Source organism: Pinus tabuliformis, chromosome 3_1 (genome assembly GCF_031772625.1).
Source record: "Pinus tabuliformis cultivar Carrire ecotype Pingquan chromosome 3_1, CPIR1, whole genome shotgun sequence".
Lineage (NCBI taxonomy): Eukaryota > Viridiplantae > Streptophyta > Pinopsida > Pinales > Pinaceae > Pinus > Pinus tabuliformis.
Genome location: NC_142301.1, coordinates 729,860,762 through 729,877,050, shown reverse-complemented (window position 1 = coordinate 729,877,050; position 16,289 = coordinate 729,860,762). Strand labels below are relative to the sequence as shown.

General features: G+C 37.2%; 1 protein-coding gene and 1 pseudogene across 1 annotated transcript; one reads left to right on the top strand and one right to left on the bottom strand.

Moving 5' to 3' along the window:
• Positions 1 to 2,426: 2,426 nt before the first annotated feature.
• Positions 2,427 to 4,421, bottom strand: LOC149189383 (exocyst complex component EXO70A1-like). The gene has a single exon (XM_089410212.1). It carries the CDS (start codon positions 4,419 to 4,421, stop codon positions 2,427 to 2,429), a length of 1,995 nt encoding a protein of 664 aa, XP_089266338.1.
• A 5,583-nt stretch (positions 4,422 to 10,004) lies between these two features.
• LOC149189382 (DNA-directed RNA polymerases II and V subunit 6B pseudogene) lies at positions 10,005 to 15,358 on the top strand (annotated as a pseudogene).
• Positions 15,359 to 16,289: the final 931 nt, after the last annotated feature.

Below are 16,289 nucleotides of genomic sequence, written 5' to 3'. Positions count from 1 at the left end.
GGTCATATAATCTACTTCTATAAAAATACAACATTTTAAATTATTGTTTCGTTAACCAAAAATAGTTTGTATAATTTGAAATGAAAGTTTATACAATAAACTCAAATAAATAATGAAAATACTAAATATCTATAGAATAAATTGAAATAAAAATAATAGAGTTTTTATGGGTGCTTGCGAAATGCCAATTACTCATAATTACATAAAGAATCAATAAAATATTTATTTTTATGTAGATATCTAAAAAAAACTTAATTAGTGAAAATAGCTAAAACTAGCTCCATGTATGTAACCAAACTAATAAGATAGCAAACCAATAAAATAGAATAGTGATAATTTTGATGAACAGACTATACTTGAAAATTGGTGAGGGATTTGCAATGTTCCACTAAGGCTCCGGGGTGGGGATATGTGGATGTGAATGGGGGCTTGTGGGAGTACCCTTGAATTTTAGGGGAATTTAGAGCTGAGGGGGCGGGAGTACCCTCGAATTTTAGGGGAGTTTAGGGTGGAGGGGGCGTCTGGTATATAATTTTTCTTTTTCTTTTTTAATATATATATATATATATATATATATATATATTTCAAATGCATATTCAATAATGAAAGCATAAATACAATGACACATACACAATTGATTTAAATAATGAAATACATTGATCCATACTCATCATTTTTACTAATACATACATGATTCATCCATAAACTATGAGATTCAATAATGAAATACTTTGATCCATATTCATCATTCATTATTCACCATTCTAGAATCTACATTGATTTAAAAATTAAATTCATCATTCATTAATCCAGATTCTAAATTGATTTAAAATTAAAATTCATCATTCATCATTCTAGAATCTAATTAGTACTAAGCAAAATAGACTATCATAGACACTGAAATGAAATCTGAAGACTCCAGATTCTAAATTGATTTAAAATTAAAATTCATCATTCATCATTCTAGAATCTAATTAGTACTAAGCAAAATAGACTATCATAGACACTGAAATGAAATCTGAAGACTCGAATAGTAAATTCATATAATAAAATTCAAAAACAGTGGAGTGATGACTCTAAAAGTCACTCTAAAGTACACAGAGGGCTTGGTGCTCTTGATTAAATACTAATTCCATACCCTTGTACATGACAAAATGCAATGGAAACATTGCAATCCATTGAATCTTGAATTCTGCTTTCTCCATATGAAATCCAATGAAGTGGGAACTACTCTCAAACATCCTGAGTCATTTCATGATAATGTTAAAAATTTAAGTAAAAGTGACATTCTCATTTATCTTTATAATGTCGCTTTTACTTTAAAAATTTCACATTACAATGAATTACATAGCATTAATATATGAAAATGAAAGATAAAAAATAATGTCACTTTTACTTTAAAAATTTAACATTACCATAAATTACATAGCATTAATATAGCAATATGATAGAATACTAGATTTCCCTATAATAAATTATTGTTTACCAGAAAATTTAAAAGATATAAACATTATTCAGCATGTTACAACCCATTTATTACCACTTAACGCATACACAGAAATTTACAGCCCACGTGTTACCCTCAGGTGCAGTAAATGTGCTGCAACCAAATGTTTATTGTTTGCTAGTCTCCCAATCATCTTAGATATCTGCCAAGCAACAAGACAGTAGTGCGGAAAGTTACTGAAAAATAAACGTGTAATGCAGACTCTATCTTCAGCAAAGTGTTGAAGGTCTGAGGTGTGACTCTATCTTCAGCCAAGTTTGAAGTCTGAGATGTCTTTCTGAACTGTTGATTTTTTTTTAAAACAATAATTTCAACAAATATTACAACAGATACAGAACAGATCAACTACACGATCTCTTTAGTAAATGAAGGACAACAGGAATACTATTGGCATCCAAACTCTTTGTCCTTAGACCAAATGGATAGCTATCTCTCTCGCTGTGTCGTAGTCAGTTTGTCAGTTTGTGTAGGATTCAAGCATCGAGTTAGTTATTTTATACTATATGAAAACAGTGATCATCGTAAACATAGTAGACCCTCACTGATTAGTTCAGTGAAGTATGAAACTTATCAAAGCAGGAGTGCAGAACAAAAACAAAGAAGTCCACGAGTAGTTCAAGGAAAAGCATGAAAGATAACTCCTGCACTTAGTTTCCTTGGCAATATATGTGCACTGAAAATTTACATTAGAAAGCTATATTGTATATATTCCTATATTGTATATAATATTATAGCCTAATTACAATGAACGTTGTTTCGTGGGAGTCATAAGAATGTTAGGTTGGATATACAGAAAGCAAAGTCCTAGCGATCTCAATATTAATCAGGCGAAAACCACTTTTTTAGTAGTCTGATCATCTTACTGTAATGGCATATCCATAAGCTGGAATTTTGTTCTACCTTTATACTCTCATTCCTTCTATGATCTCCCTGAACTTAATAACGATGGATTCTTTGAACTTAAGGATGATGAATTATCGTGAAAGAGATCCAAGAGACGAGTTTCCAGCTCCTCAGGCGTGTACTTTATATACATCTCATCGTGTCTCCCACTTTCCAAACACTTTCCCACTCTACCCAAGAAGGACCGATAAGCTGGTATCATTTTCTCAGCGATTGAAATCCTAATCTCCTCGCGGAGATCCATATCCGGCACCATCCAACCAGAATTCTTCGTGAGTGCCTCTTCAATTGCAAAATTGAAACCCTTGAATCTATCCTTCAGGGCCTGCTGTGACATCCCAGTGGAAGCACTCCCACTCACATGAATCCCCTCATCGCTCAAACAATTGAGAGGCTTCACCCAGGCAGCTCGCTCATAATTCGCTGCATAATGTCTCACATTTTCCTGAGTTTTCCTCAGCCATCGATACCCTAACAGCCCTAAAAGCTTCGAACCTTTGACCTTCTTCACGACGTAATGAAGATTGTTCATGAGAAACAGGTATGACAGAGCAGCATCCTTGTAGAGGTTAGATTTTGAATCTATCTTACATTGCAGGATGGTGATAATCCATCCCAGTTTCGCAGACAGAGCAGAGGTCGGGCTACCGGATTCATTATCATGATGGCTATTCAAGTCCCCAAACATGCTCAGGAGGCCATCAGGCAGGGCTAGCTTGGGGATATCAATTGGTGCATTGGCCATTATGTTCCTGAGAACCTCCTTGTAATCAGACAGAAAGCTCAGATAATTCATAGCATACCTTGTGAGCGGATGAATCGTGCCGCCTGGGATCGGGGTTTTCGAATTTTCCGCGTGGACTGCATTCTCGAATTTCTTCAAAATCCCCTGTGCCGACTCCCCCAGCCGAATTACGATGGTAGAGACTTGCATCCTCACGCTTGCGCACGATTCTTGGCTTAAAACGGTGTCGATGTCGGGAATAAGGTCCAACAGAAACCCATACATGTCGAGCACCCTGAAGATCCTTTCGCTGGAATTTTTGCTCATGGCCACAGAATCGCTAAAACCCAGAAGCTTCGTCGCCGGCCCCTTGACGACCTCAGCGAAACTAGAATCCCTGACATTATCAAAACCTGAAAAAATCTCTTCACAGAGACGTTTCTCGCTCGCGAACAGAATTCTCACCGCAATACTCATGACGCGTATCCAGTTCTTGATCCTATTTTCCAGAATTCCCCATTCCATCTTCTGAACATCGCTCGTACTAAGCTGATCGACGCCGATTCTGTTGAGACACCCTTCAATTACAGGGTTTCTGGTCATCCCATAGATTCGAACACACTCCCTCCCGTACCCACTGGCAACCATGCGCTTCGCTATACTGCGGAGGTCTAGCACGGCGTCAAGCGGCATGATGTCGATTTCACAAATTTCATCGGCGTTAGAACTTCGAGTCCGACGGCGTCCGTCGCTGCTCCCTTCTTCGTCCGTCGACCCGTCGTCCATGGAGCCGTGGATCGAGTTATCGTTATCCTGCACCATCGTCGGCTTGACGTTGGTTGACAGAATTCGGTGAAATTCTACTTTCAGGCGGACCATCGACATCTCCATGAGGCGCTGCGCGCGCACCAGTTTGGCTGAGCTGTTGTCAGTGACGAATAGATTTTCCATGAGTTGTCTGAGACCGTCGACGGCGGCGAGATACTCGTAGGCCTCCTTTCGGTTGCGCTTGAACAATGTCATGGATTTGGCCGCTTTCGAGTCCCAAAATGAGATTACGCGGTATGCGCAGGCCAAATTGTCCCTCAAATCGGTCGTTTCTGCCGGTCGGGTGTTGAGATTTTGACGACGTATGGCGGAACGGCGGTTGTTGGAGGTGGAAGGGACCATGAGCATGTCTCTCATTATGTGATCTGAGGAGCCAAAAGATTTCACGATATGACGTTCAGTGGTCACTACTCTGCCTTTTCCTTCTCCTCGATCTGCGGCTGCTTCTTCTATTTCCATTGACGTATAATGAGTACACAGTATCAACAGAGTGCCTGGGATGCTTCGGAATCCAACAGAGAATCGACGGGAACGGAGAAATGCAGAATACGCTTGTTGGGAACGGAGAAAGAAATGCAGAATACTCTGGTTGGTTTTAAGGGAGAAAGAGTGGTGATGAAAGGTCTGGAGCATGGTGTGACACTCCGAGTTCTAATGCTTCTATTTGGTCTAAATGTTTTGGGTGGACGTGGTCCACATTTGAAACTCGGCCGTCCTTAGCATAAATTCCCCCTTCTGCATTTCAACTCCACTACAACGAGAGGTTGAAAGAAGTTAGTTAAAGGATTCGAAGTCAAATTGATAATATAAAATAATATTTGCTACTAGGTTTGTCCGCGATTTTAATGCCCTGCTGTGGCCCCTGCACTTGAACTCTCGTCAATATTACGGTACAATGTGAGTTGATTTTTATTCAAAACATCATCACTATATATTAATTTTGATATAAATATAAAATAAACTATTCAACTTTATAGCAGATATATCTTTAGTTTATTAATATATTTACATTGATCTTTAATATAATTAAATTTCCGTAACTATAAACTTTTAAATTAACAACCTTCATACTTGACATAAAACTCAACAAAACATCCTATTATCGTTAATATAATAAGTCTAGTTTAGTCTATTGTAGTTTGAGTTTTGAATAATCTATATATTGAAAAACAACCATTTTGAAAATTAATTAAAATTTTAAATTAAAGATAATAATAAATTATTTTTTTCTAAAGAAAAAAACGAATTTTTGCTTTAAGCATTCAATTTGGCTATGTGAAAATTAATCATACAGCTGGCAATGTACATCACTGCTTAAAAAGCAGAAAAAGAATGAGCTGCTCTAGTTTTCTGGAGTGCTGCAAAAAAGGAAAACCAGCTGGTCTAAGTCTTCCTACCCTTCTTCTTCTCCACTTTTCGCCAACCATCCATGTTGGGAGGGGAGTCAATAACGGCTAGCTGGTTTTCCATCGTACTCATTGGTTGCTCCTTATCTGAATCCGATCCTTCAGGACTGTGGCTTCGTTTGTTACCGCTTATTTCCATCTGGAGCTCTTGTTCCTTTTCCTCATTGATCTCCTTGTCCTTATTGTCCTGATTTTTATCCTTTGCTATATTTTGTTCTTTTTTCTTTTCTGCAGTTGCCTTCTTATATGTTGTATCTATATTCTGCCATCCTTTCGGTTTCCTTTGTTGTTGTTTGCTCTTGTTAAGGCTTGGACATGCATTGTACAAATGACCTGTTTGTTGACATCCCCGGCACCTGAAGGTTGTATTTTCATAGTCCAACGGTTGTTCCCACTGTGTATTATTGAAATTCAAAATGATACTCTCAGGTAGCCCTCAGCTAAGATCTACCTCGACACATATTCTGGCAAAAGTAAATATTCCTTTTATGTGTCTCTCTGCGTCTATCTTTATCATTCTCCCCAGTGTATTTCCAATTGCTATTACAACCTTTGAATGCCAAAAATGTAGAGGAAGATTATGCATCCTCACCCATACAGGCATAATTGATACCACCATGGTGTTAGCATCAAAATCAGGAAACCAAGGGGTAATAAAAAGTCCAGCACTGCCCCAGAACCATGGCCCTTGGTTGAGTACTGTTTCCCTTTCTTCCTCTGTTTCAAAACATACTATAAAAAACCCTTTGGGGTATAGATAGATTTGGCATTTTTTTGTCCAAGCAGAATGAATCCATTGATACAATGCATCAGTTCTAGGCCAAAAACCGTTAAATTTACAAATGACTGCATTTTTTTGTAGATCTGAATATATTTTTTACCTCTGGTATTTCGATGGAAATAGTTGGGCTCTCCGGCATTTGATCTACATGTACTGCCCTAGAGGTTCCGTGGCCGCTGTGGAATTTTTTCCTTTGCCCTTCACTGCTTCCTTAAAGGACCCATTGCTTTGCGAGCTAGTTCCAGCATTTTCGGCTCCTCCTCGTAATCTCATATTGAGAATGATTGTGGAACTTGGCTTGATGTTATATCCTTGCATGGTTCTGTATTCCTGCAGCGATCTGCCCTCATTTAACAGGTGTTGTTTCTCAGCCGGGTAGCCAGTCTGATCGGCAATATTTTTCTTTAGATCTGAAACCCTGTCGCTGTCATAAGTCCAAATCACGATTGTAGTTCCTTTTGGCGTCTTCACAAAGATTTGATACCTGGATCTGGCATTCTGGGTTGGCTCGGTTCTTGTCAGATCTGAGCCATCCAACTCCGTATCCCAGAGAGGTTCCAGATCTCTTGGATTTTGGCGTTTCCTTCGATTGTTGACCGGATCGGGTAGATCCAGGCTAGATCTGGAAGTCACTGATCCACCCGCTCTGTCATGGGCATTTTTATCCAGCAGTGGGATCCAGATCTTCGGGCTCATGGCCGGTATGGTTAGGGTCTCTAGGCCCGACTTCCATTCGATGACGTAAACCCTCGTCTGTTCAGCAATGTACCGGGCCATCGCATTCTGCACAGACCATATACCCCTTCGTTCTATCCAGCTCGGCCTTCCTGCTACTGGCTGATCTGACCAATTTCCAACCTGCATGTTGCATTTGACGGGTCCAGAGGGGTTACGCCATTATCGGTTAGACCGCATCTGAGAATGCCTCCTATGGTGCGAGCCGCAAAGAAGGCTGGGGAATACATGGCATTTTTCCCCAGCTCACTGGGCGCCAGCACGTCAAAAGTCTTGGGAACCTTGGCATTATCATTAACCTTTTCTGCAGAAGCCCTAGCGTTGTTGGTATTCAACAGAGGATTCCTGTTTCTGTTTATAATTGTCTCTGATACAAACGTGCCTCCTCTGAGATGGCAAGAAAAAGCAAGGGCGTACAGAACGCTTGGAATCGTCGATCGAGTGATTTGCTCTGAGATCGCCATGGTTTCAGTCCGAGCTCAAATTCTCCAGATAATAATAACTTATTATTTTCATTTGTAATATGTAATTACATTGCTGCATTATGATTTTATATAAAGTTTATATTTATGTTAAGATTCAATTTAGTATTAAATTTAAAATTCATTAAATTTTTTGAAATAAACCTTTTCCTTTTTTTTTTCAATTTAAAAAGGTTTTGTTTCTATAATTTTTTTCTATTAAAAATATAAATATGAAAAGAATTATATTTATTTTTTGTTTTTTTCTTATATAAGATATTTTATATATAATAAATATGGAAATATTTTTTTAATTTCTAATTATATATAAAGTACAAATAAGAAAATTTATTAAATAATAAAAAAAATTAAAACTAGTACAAAGTACAAATTTATTAAAATAATAAAATTTTAATTTAAGTAATAATTTGATAATATAGTTTACATTTTTATGAATTTAAAAAATAAAATGAAGTCAAGTGTAATGAGAGGAGAGGATCAAATTTTTAGAAATGCAAACTTTTGTCTTGAGTCTAAAACTTGAAAAAAGATTTTCAATTAAAGAAATTTAATCTCTCTAAGCTTTTAATCTCTCTTAATAAATCTAAAATTAAAATAAATTTAAATTGGTTTAATATTTATCTATTAAAATTAAATTATTAAATCTATATCTATATGTATTCTTACTTTTTTTTTATATATTAAAATTTAATACTAATGTTTAATATAGTTTAAGTTGGTTTAATAATTAAAAATATATGTTATTATATCTGTATGCCTACAAAATTGGTAACTGAGTTTGACTAATATTTCTGTGATATTGGATAGAGCTGTAGATTTAAACCTCCAACATTAAATCTCATAAAAACCTAAAGAAGTTCACATCATGGCAGTGTCAAATCAAAATAATCGTAGGGCCAAGCATGAACTGCAGCGGCTAACCAGTTTCCTATAGGGCAATTAAATGCTCGGGGAAATGCACGTTGGATAACCTGATAACACCAGTTTGTTATAGGGCAATTAAATGCTCGGGGAGATGTAAGCTGGATAACCCGATAACACACGAGCAAGGAGACTGGGCATTAAATAAGAAATGGGAATTCGCGTGTTATCGGGCTATCCAACCTGCATCTCCCCTAACATTTAATACCCTATAACAGGCTAGTTAGCCGCTGCCAGCATGAACAACATGTTACTGGACATTCTCCTATTTAAATTTTGAACGACTGCTAATGGGACAACAGGAAAAGGGAATTTAAAAGTTTATAGAGAAACTTGGTGAGTGTTCATCTTCAAAAACGAAGGGTAATGTACTTGGTTATTGACTGTATTTAATATTCGATGCATTGCAAACCTGCGCAGCCCCGCGGAGAACTAATTTATTTTAAATAATTCAAAACTTCCACAGGTATCAAGACACAATTGGGAACTCGAGGATCAGCATGGTAGTCTAAAAGCGAAAAAATTCGCAACACAACTAGACACTACTAGAAACTTGAAACATTGAAATAGAGGATTTGAGGAAAATATTAAAATAGAGAATTTGAGATCGTGCAATATTTGACAAAGTCATTCAAACAGAGAATTTAAGCAGCATGTAAAAAATATTCGTAATGATATTCTTAATTCAAACAGAGAATTTAGGCATCATGTCAAAAATATTCGTAATGATATTCTTAATTCTTATAATATAAGACTGTTTAATGGGCAATACAATTTTCAAATATTTGACAAGTACCAACCAAAGTTTTCAAATATTTGATGGCTGAACTCTTTCTGAATATGCATATTTAATTTAATTGAATATTTTAAATGTTTTATAATTAGATATAAAGGAATTATTTTTAGGCATTGTTAAATCTAGGATGGTATACTTTTTTTATTTTGAACTTATAATTTCTTAAAAAGAAACACATGTTCTTAACCATTACTCCGACTCAAGCTATATTATAGTAATATATTTAAAATATATAATTAATTATATATGTACTAAAAATAATTTATTTAATTAAAAATTAAATATTGTATTTTAATAATAAATATTAGTTAAGTAAAGTTTTTCAGTGGAAATTACATAAAAGAAATTTTTGACCTACAAGTTTCAAATCAACAAATCACCTTTAGAACCAACAAATGTGGTTCATCAGTAATTAGTAATAAAATAATGATAAAAATAATAATTATTTCACTTTAGTTTTATATTTATTAAATATCAAATTAAAATGTTGAAAATATAATTATTTTTTAAAATATAAATTTATAAAATTTACAAAAATTTTTGGTTACCCAGAAAGTGCATTGGTTAAGAAGTTAATGAGGATGGGAAGTCGAGCTTGAACACTTGGGAACCATTTGCGAATACCATCCTGACCAGGGATGGAATTTGAGAGGCATTGGTTAAGAAGTTAATGAGGATCGAAAGTCGGGCTTAAACACTTGGGAACTATTTGCGAACACCATCCCGACCAGGGATGGAATTTAACGGGCAAAATGCCCTATAACAAGACATTTTAACCGTAAAATATGTTTTATTTTTTCTAATGACCGTCGCTTGTGATGTGCTATGAATCTTGGCAAACGTATCTTTGACGGTTAATTTTTTTTGTAAAACGTCATTAATACCCTATTTTAATCTAGCACTTTCGCCTGACCACATTCCATGTCACAGTGTCATCATCGTTCGAAGCGCATCCCTCAGTGTTACACAGTTTCGAAGGTAGCTGTCTCTGCAGTGATCACTGCTTTGGAACCCATTGCTGGCGAGGAATACAACGATTTCGACGGAGGAGATGTTCGATACGAAGAGAAACCTCCCAACCTAATATTGATCCAGAGGTAGGGGCAGAAGAAGATGAACACGAAGAAGCTCCCGTTGATACATTTGGAGGGGCTGATAAAGAATCTATAGAACAGGGACTCCCAAGTGATAAACTTCGAAAAACTTCAAAGGTCATGAGAAAATATGAGCGTGCTAGAATACTCGGCGCTCGAGCATTGCAATGTTGGGGATTTTTCTGGCAAAATCCCAAAAACAAAAATTCAAACACACAGAGGCAATGCTCTGTTTCCTTTGCTCCAGGATCTTTTTGTGCACAGGGAAGCTTAAAATTTTTTTACTGAGGAACAGAGTATTACACCACCATAAAATATTTCTATTCATTAAAACAAAATCTCTGATACAAACTTCATCCTATTTTAGTGAGAGGGATTCACCAAAAATTACATTCAGATAAACTCTCTCTCCTCCTGAGAATTTACTGTGCTTGGTAAAATTCTCATTTACATTCACTGCTGTGAAATCATATTACTTACTGGTGTAAAAACCTTCTTTTACATACTGCTGTAAAAAACAAAATTTACACATGCTTACAAAACAAATGCGCTCCTCTGCTTTTCTTCTATGCACTACTGTGCATCACCCTTGGTTTTTCAGCTGCTGCGAGCTTCAGGTTCATCGCATGAGCAAAACTAGATATTCAGGCACATTACACGCTAGAGCCCGTTTTTGTTACATACAAAATAAACCCAAAACAATTACATAATATACGAGCTCCATTTTTTTTGGATATTACATTGCGTAAATATTTTTAACACTCTGACCAGACCATGCCATTCTTTAAATGCACCATACCTTCGACATATAAAAAAAATAAAATTTAAAACTTTCATCTACTTTCTACGGGCATATTAATTATATTGTTATCGGCGGTCAACACAAAAATTCAAATTCACTCCACGCAAGGCTTTTAATGCATCTCGTATGCAGGTTGAAACGATGGACGGCGGAGATCGATGAGCTGCATCCAATGGCGGAGGAGAATATCGGGAGGCCTTACTTGTCTGAACGATAGCACCCGAGAAATGACATCTGCTTACGTATGGTGAGAGCCACGCGTCTGCACCATATTGTATCGGGCTCAAATATACGGAAACCACTTTCTGCAGGAAGACGGTCCGATATGCATAAAATGGTTTATGGTTTCGTTCTGGCAGTTTTGGGCATTGTACGTGCTTGCTGAGTCGGCTGCCATCGCTGTCCATGTCCACCTGCAGTTGGAATTAACATTCCAACACTCCCCTTTAATTTCAACTGCTGGGCATTCTATCATACCCAAACACTTCCTCACATAGAGGGATTCACCAACTGCTGTTACAAAAATATCTTCCTCACATAGAGGGATTCACCAACTGCTGTTATAAAAATATTTACTTACATTTACTGCTGTAAATATAATTCCTTACACACAAAAAAATCTCCTTCACTGTCGCGCTGCTACACCTCTCTTGCTCTTCATTATTGCCCTTTTCACTGCTGTGTGAAAACACATCTCTTCATTCTCTCTTAGCTCTGGTTTCATTTTCTTCGCACTGCTGTGCTTCTCCTTCTTGCCATCACGCTGCTGCCTTTTTCTTATGCACTGTTGTCCATACCCATAACCATAGACTCTGTCTCCCCTGGGTTTTTATTCGCTGCTGCGTTGCCTCTGCAATTTGCATTGCTGTGCGTATTTCATTTCATCACACTGCTGTGCCCATACACTAACTCTTTACTCTGCATTACTTGCATATAAAAAGAAATCATCCTCACGCTGCTGCGCTTCATTCTCCACACAAAAGAAATTAACACGGGCTGCCCCTGTTTTTCTTTATGCACTTCTGTGCATATTGCATTGCATATGTGATAAAAAAAATTACATTTTTCAACACTGCTGCATATTACATTTCAGAGGGATTAACAACAAAAAAAAATTCATTTGCGCTCTGCTGCGCTGCAATACATCCTCCACGCAATCTCCATGCCCTGCAGACTTTTCTTCTCTGCTTTTATGGCAGATTTAATTCCATATCTCTCCCCTATAAAAAGATCTTCATCAAAGAGTGACTGTTAATACAGTTCAGCAATAAATATAAAAAAATTACAGGCTCCGCTTTAATGTATGCATTGCTTTCTTTCAGCAGACTCTTCTCAAAAGAAACTTAGATTAGTTGCAAAGCTCAAGGGACTTTCACACTGTATTTCCTTCCTTCTCCACACTTGTGTAACTTTCTTCTTTTGCATGGGACTAGCTTGTATAGGAGCCCATGTTAAGTTACAGTCACGTGCCATATGCCCAATGTTATGACACTTGAAACATTCAACATTGTTCATGAATAAGAATTCATGATTTCTTCTTGCAAAATTGTTTTTTGGAGATTGTCGGAGACTACAACATCTATCTCTATGAAATGCTCTACAGTCTTTTGCCATATGACCAAAGTTTGAGCAAGCATAACAATAACCAAAAAATGAACTTTGGTACCTGGGAGATGGAGGTTTCCTTGATGTACTTCTGAAGCCTTGCTGCCTTGAGATCCTTTGTTGATAACCATTGCATCTTGCCTCTTTGACATCAGCTACATTTCTTCTTGGAGCTGGTTTTCTGATTGGAGTAGGATTTCTTCTATTGCAGCCTTCATTTTTCTCCTTGCTTTTGCTGGAACTAGGAGCATCACAATTTCTTTCTTCCCTCTTCACATCTCCTTTGCTTAAAGCATATTCATTCTTGTTTGAGGGTTCACCTACATACCCAAGTCTTGATTTATCAGATGGAGATCTGTGATAGCTGAGCATGTCATCCAAGGCTTGAGAGCTCTTCATGATTTTGTTCATCCCTTCAACCTTTTTTCTGAGGAGGACAATCTCTTCTTCCAATCTTTCACACTCATTATTTTTCTTTTCAAGTTGTTCCTCAGTCTCTTCTTTGCTACGAGTAGCTTTAGCTGCTGCTATTTTAAGAGAGATGATATCTGTCTTCATTTTGGAGAGTTCTGCTTGACTGCTCTCCATTTTCTTTTCAGCTCCTTGTGTCTGCTTCCTAGCTTCTTGTAGTTCAGACTTAAGGGAGGAGACCTCTACCTTGTACTGTCCAATCTCTTCTACAAGTTTGTTCACCCTCATGTGCCTTTGTTCAAGTTGATTTGATAACATATCTTCCTGCTTCTTTGCTTTGTTCAGCTGATTTGTCATGGATATGACTTCTTCATGATGTTTCCTCTTGCATTGATCAAGCTCCTTCTTAAGCTTGACGAGCTCTTCATCCCTTTCTTGTACTTGAAGCTTGATGAGGTCAACATTCTCACATTCAGCTTCTATGATGGGTTTAGAATTTTCTTCTTCACTGATGGTCATGGTCAGTGCTCCCTTTGCATGAAGGTCATGTAGTCTGTCCCATATATCTTTTGCTGACGAATATTTCCCTAGATTCTTCTTCACAGAATCAGGAAGTCCATCCAAGATTGTTTTTGCTGCCTTTGCATTGTACTCCTTGGATTCTTTATCCTTCTTGCTATCATCAATCATTGATTCTCAGATTTCAATCCCTTGAGACTGTAAGACAACCCTCATTTTTATTTCCCACATATCAAAATTTCCATTAAACTTTGAAGCCTCAAATAGAATGCTTTCAAATAGATTGTCTTCTATTTTAATAGAAGCGGGAGACACAACCTTAGGAGGATTGGAGGCTTTCTTCTTTGACCTTGCCATTCTTAACTATTTTTAAAATCCCTGACTGTGTTTTTAAAATGACTCACTGTTTCTTCAACAGTAACACAGAAAAACTTTGAGAAATACCTGAACTCTTTTGCTTAAGACTTCACACTGCTGGAGAAGCTTTTACTGCTGCAACAAGAGTCTTTCCTTCAGCGTCTTGACACTTTTAAAGAGCCTGAACTAGCTCTGTCACCATCAAAGAGCCTAGACTAGCTCTGATACCACTGTTGGGGATTTTTCTGGCAAAATCCCAAAAACAAAAATTCAAACACACAGAGGCAATGCTTTGTTTCCTTTGCTCCAGGATCTTTTTGTGCACAGGGAAGCTTAAAAAAAATTTACTGAGGAACAGAGTATTACACCACCATAAAATATTTCTATTCATTAAAACAAAATGTCTAATACAAACTTCATCCTCTTTTACTGAGAGGGATTCACCAAAAATTACATTCAGATAAACTCTGTCTCCTCCTGAGAATTTACTGTGCTTGGTAAAATTCTCATTTACATTCACTGCTGTGAAATCATATTACTTACTGGTGTAAAAACCTTCTTTTACATACTGCTGTAAAAAACAAAATTTACACATGCTTACAAAACAAATGCGCTCCTCTGCTTTTCTTCTATGCACTGTTGTGCATCACCCTTGGTTTTTCAGCTGCTGCGAGCTTCAGGTTCATCGCATGAGCAAAACTGGATATTCAGGCACATTACACACTAGAGCCCGTTTTTGTTACATACAAAATAAACCCAAAACAACTACATAATATACGAGCTCCATTTTTTTTGGATATTACATTGCGTAAATATTTTTAACACTCTGACCAGACCATGCCATTCTTTAAATGCACCATACCTTCGACATATAAAAAAAATAAAATTTAAAACTTTCATCTACTTTCTACGGGCATATTAATTATATTGTTATCGGCGGTCAACACAAAAATTCAAATTCACTCCACGCAAGGCTTTTAATGCATCTCGTATGCAGGTTGAAACGATGGACGGCGGAGATCGATGAGCTGCATCCAACGGTGGAGGAGAATATCGGGAGGCCTTACTTGTCTGAACGATAGCACCCGAGAAATGACATCTGCTTACGTATGGTGAGAGCCACGCGTCTACACCATATTGTATCGGGCTCAAATATACGGAAACCACTTTCTGCAGGAAGACGGTCCGATATGCATAAAATGGTTTATGGTTTCGTTCTGGTGGTTTTGGGCGTTGTACGTGCTTGCTGAGTCGGCTGCCATCGCTGTCCATGTTCGCCTGCAGTTGGAATTAACATTCCAACATGCAAATCCCCGTAAATGCACCTGTCATGGTTGAACTTGAAGGCAAGACTGATCAAATTAGAGAATGCAAGGAAAGAACTCATCGGGCAGAAGATTCCTTTTACGATTCGCCGCTATTTGCATGATGAAAGTCACGAAGATTGGGGTGTTTATGAACTTAGAAGACAAGTTGGTGGTGATTGACTAGCTTATGGAGTTGAACTGACAATCCATGTGGTATAGTTGACAAAGCTTCTTGTGGTAATGTGAGAGACTTCAGATTGCAAGTGGCACTGAACAAGGCTTGTAACCTCGTAGATGAAGATTGCATTGTAAGACAACAGGGTGGGTTGTAACCTCGTAGATGCAGATTGCATTGTAAGACAACAGGGTGGGCTAACGAGTCATTATTCCCAAAATTTCATCATTAAACACTTTAATGATATAAAATTTTATAATTAATTTTATTTTATCCTATTTATTATTTCTAAATTCATGCAATCAAATTAAATGTCTAGTCAAATGTCACACCTTCCCATGTTAATAATAGCATATATATATACACCATGTCATCCAATGCACTTTCACTAATTTCTTGGCAATTATATATCTATGTTAACATTATAGAGATAGTAATAAAATCTATAATTAAAAATCAACAGCGTAATTACCAATCAACTTTAATTACATTGTTTAACGTATATGTAAGATATTTGTTTTATAAGAGTCGGCAGATTTGATTAATGAATACATTTATTTCCCAATACCATCCCTGGATTGGTACTTAACTGAAATCTGGTCACGACTTCATCATCCCCCCATTTCATACATGTGTATTTATTGACTCTAGCTGTTTCGGCCTAGGTTGCTGTTCGGAGTACTCGTTGTTGTCCAGCTCCTGTGTTGCCCTCGGGATTGTTTCCCCCATCGACGATGCTTGGCTATTCTCTGGATCGGATGACGCTAGTGAATTCAAGCTTTCATTGCCCGAGAGCAATGGCACCATTTGGTCATCGTGTCTTTCTAGACAATGAAAGACTATCTCCTGCTTTGCTCAGGGTTTTATTGTTCGGCTCCGTCTCTTCTAGTTACCTTGTTCATAACTGTAGTCTGTTCTTATTCCATTTCTAGCCTC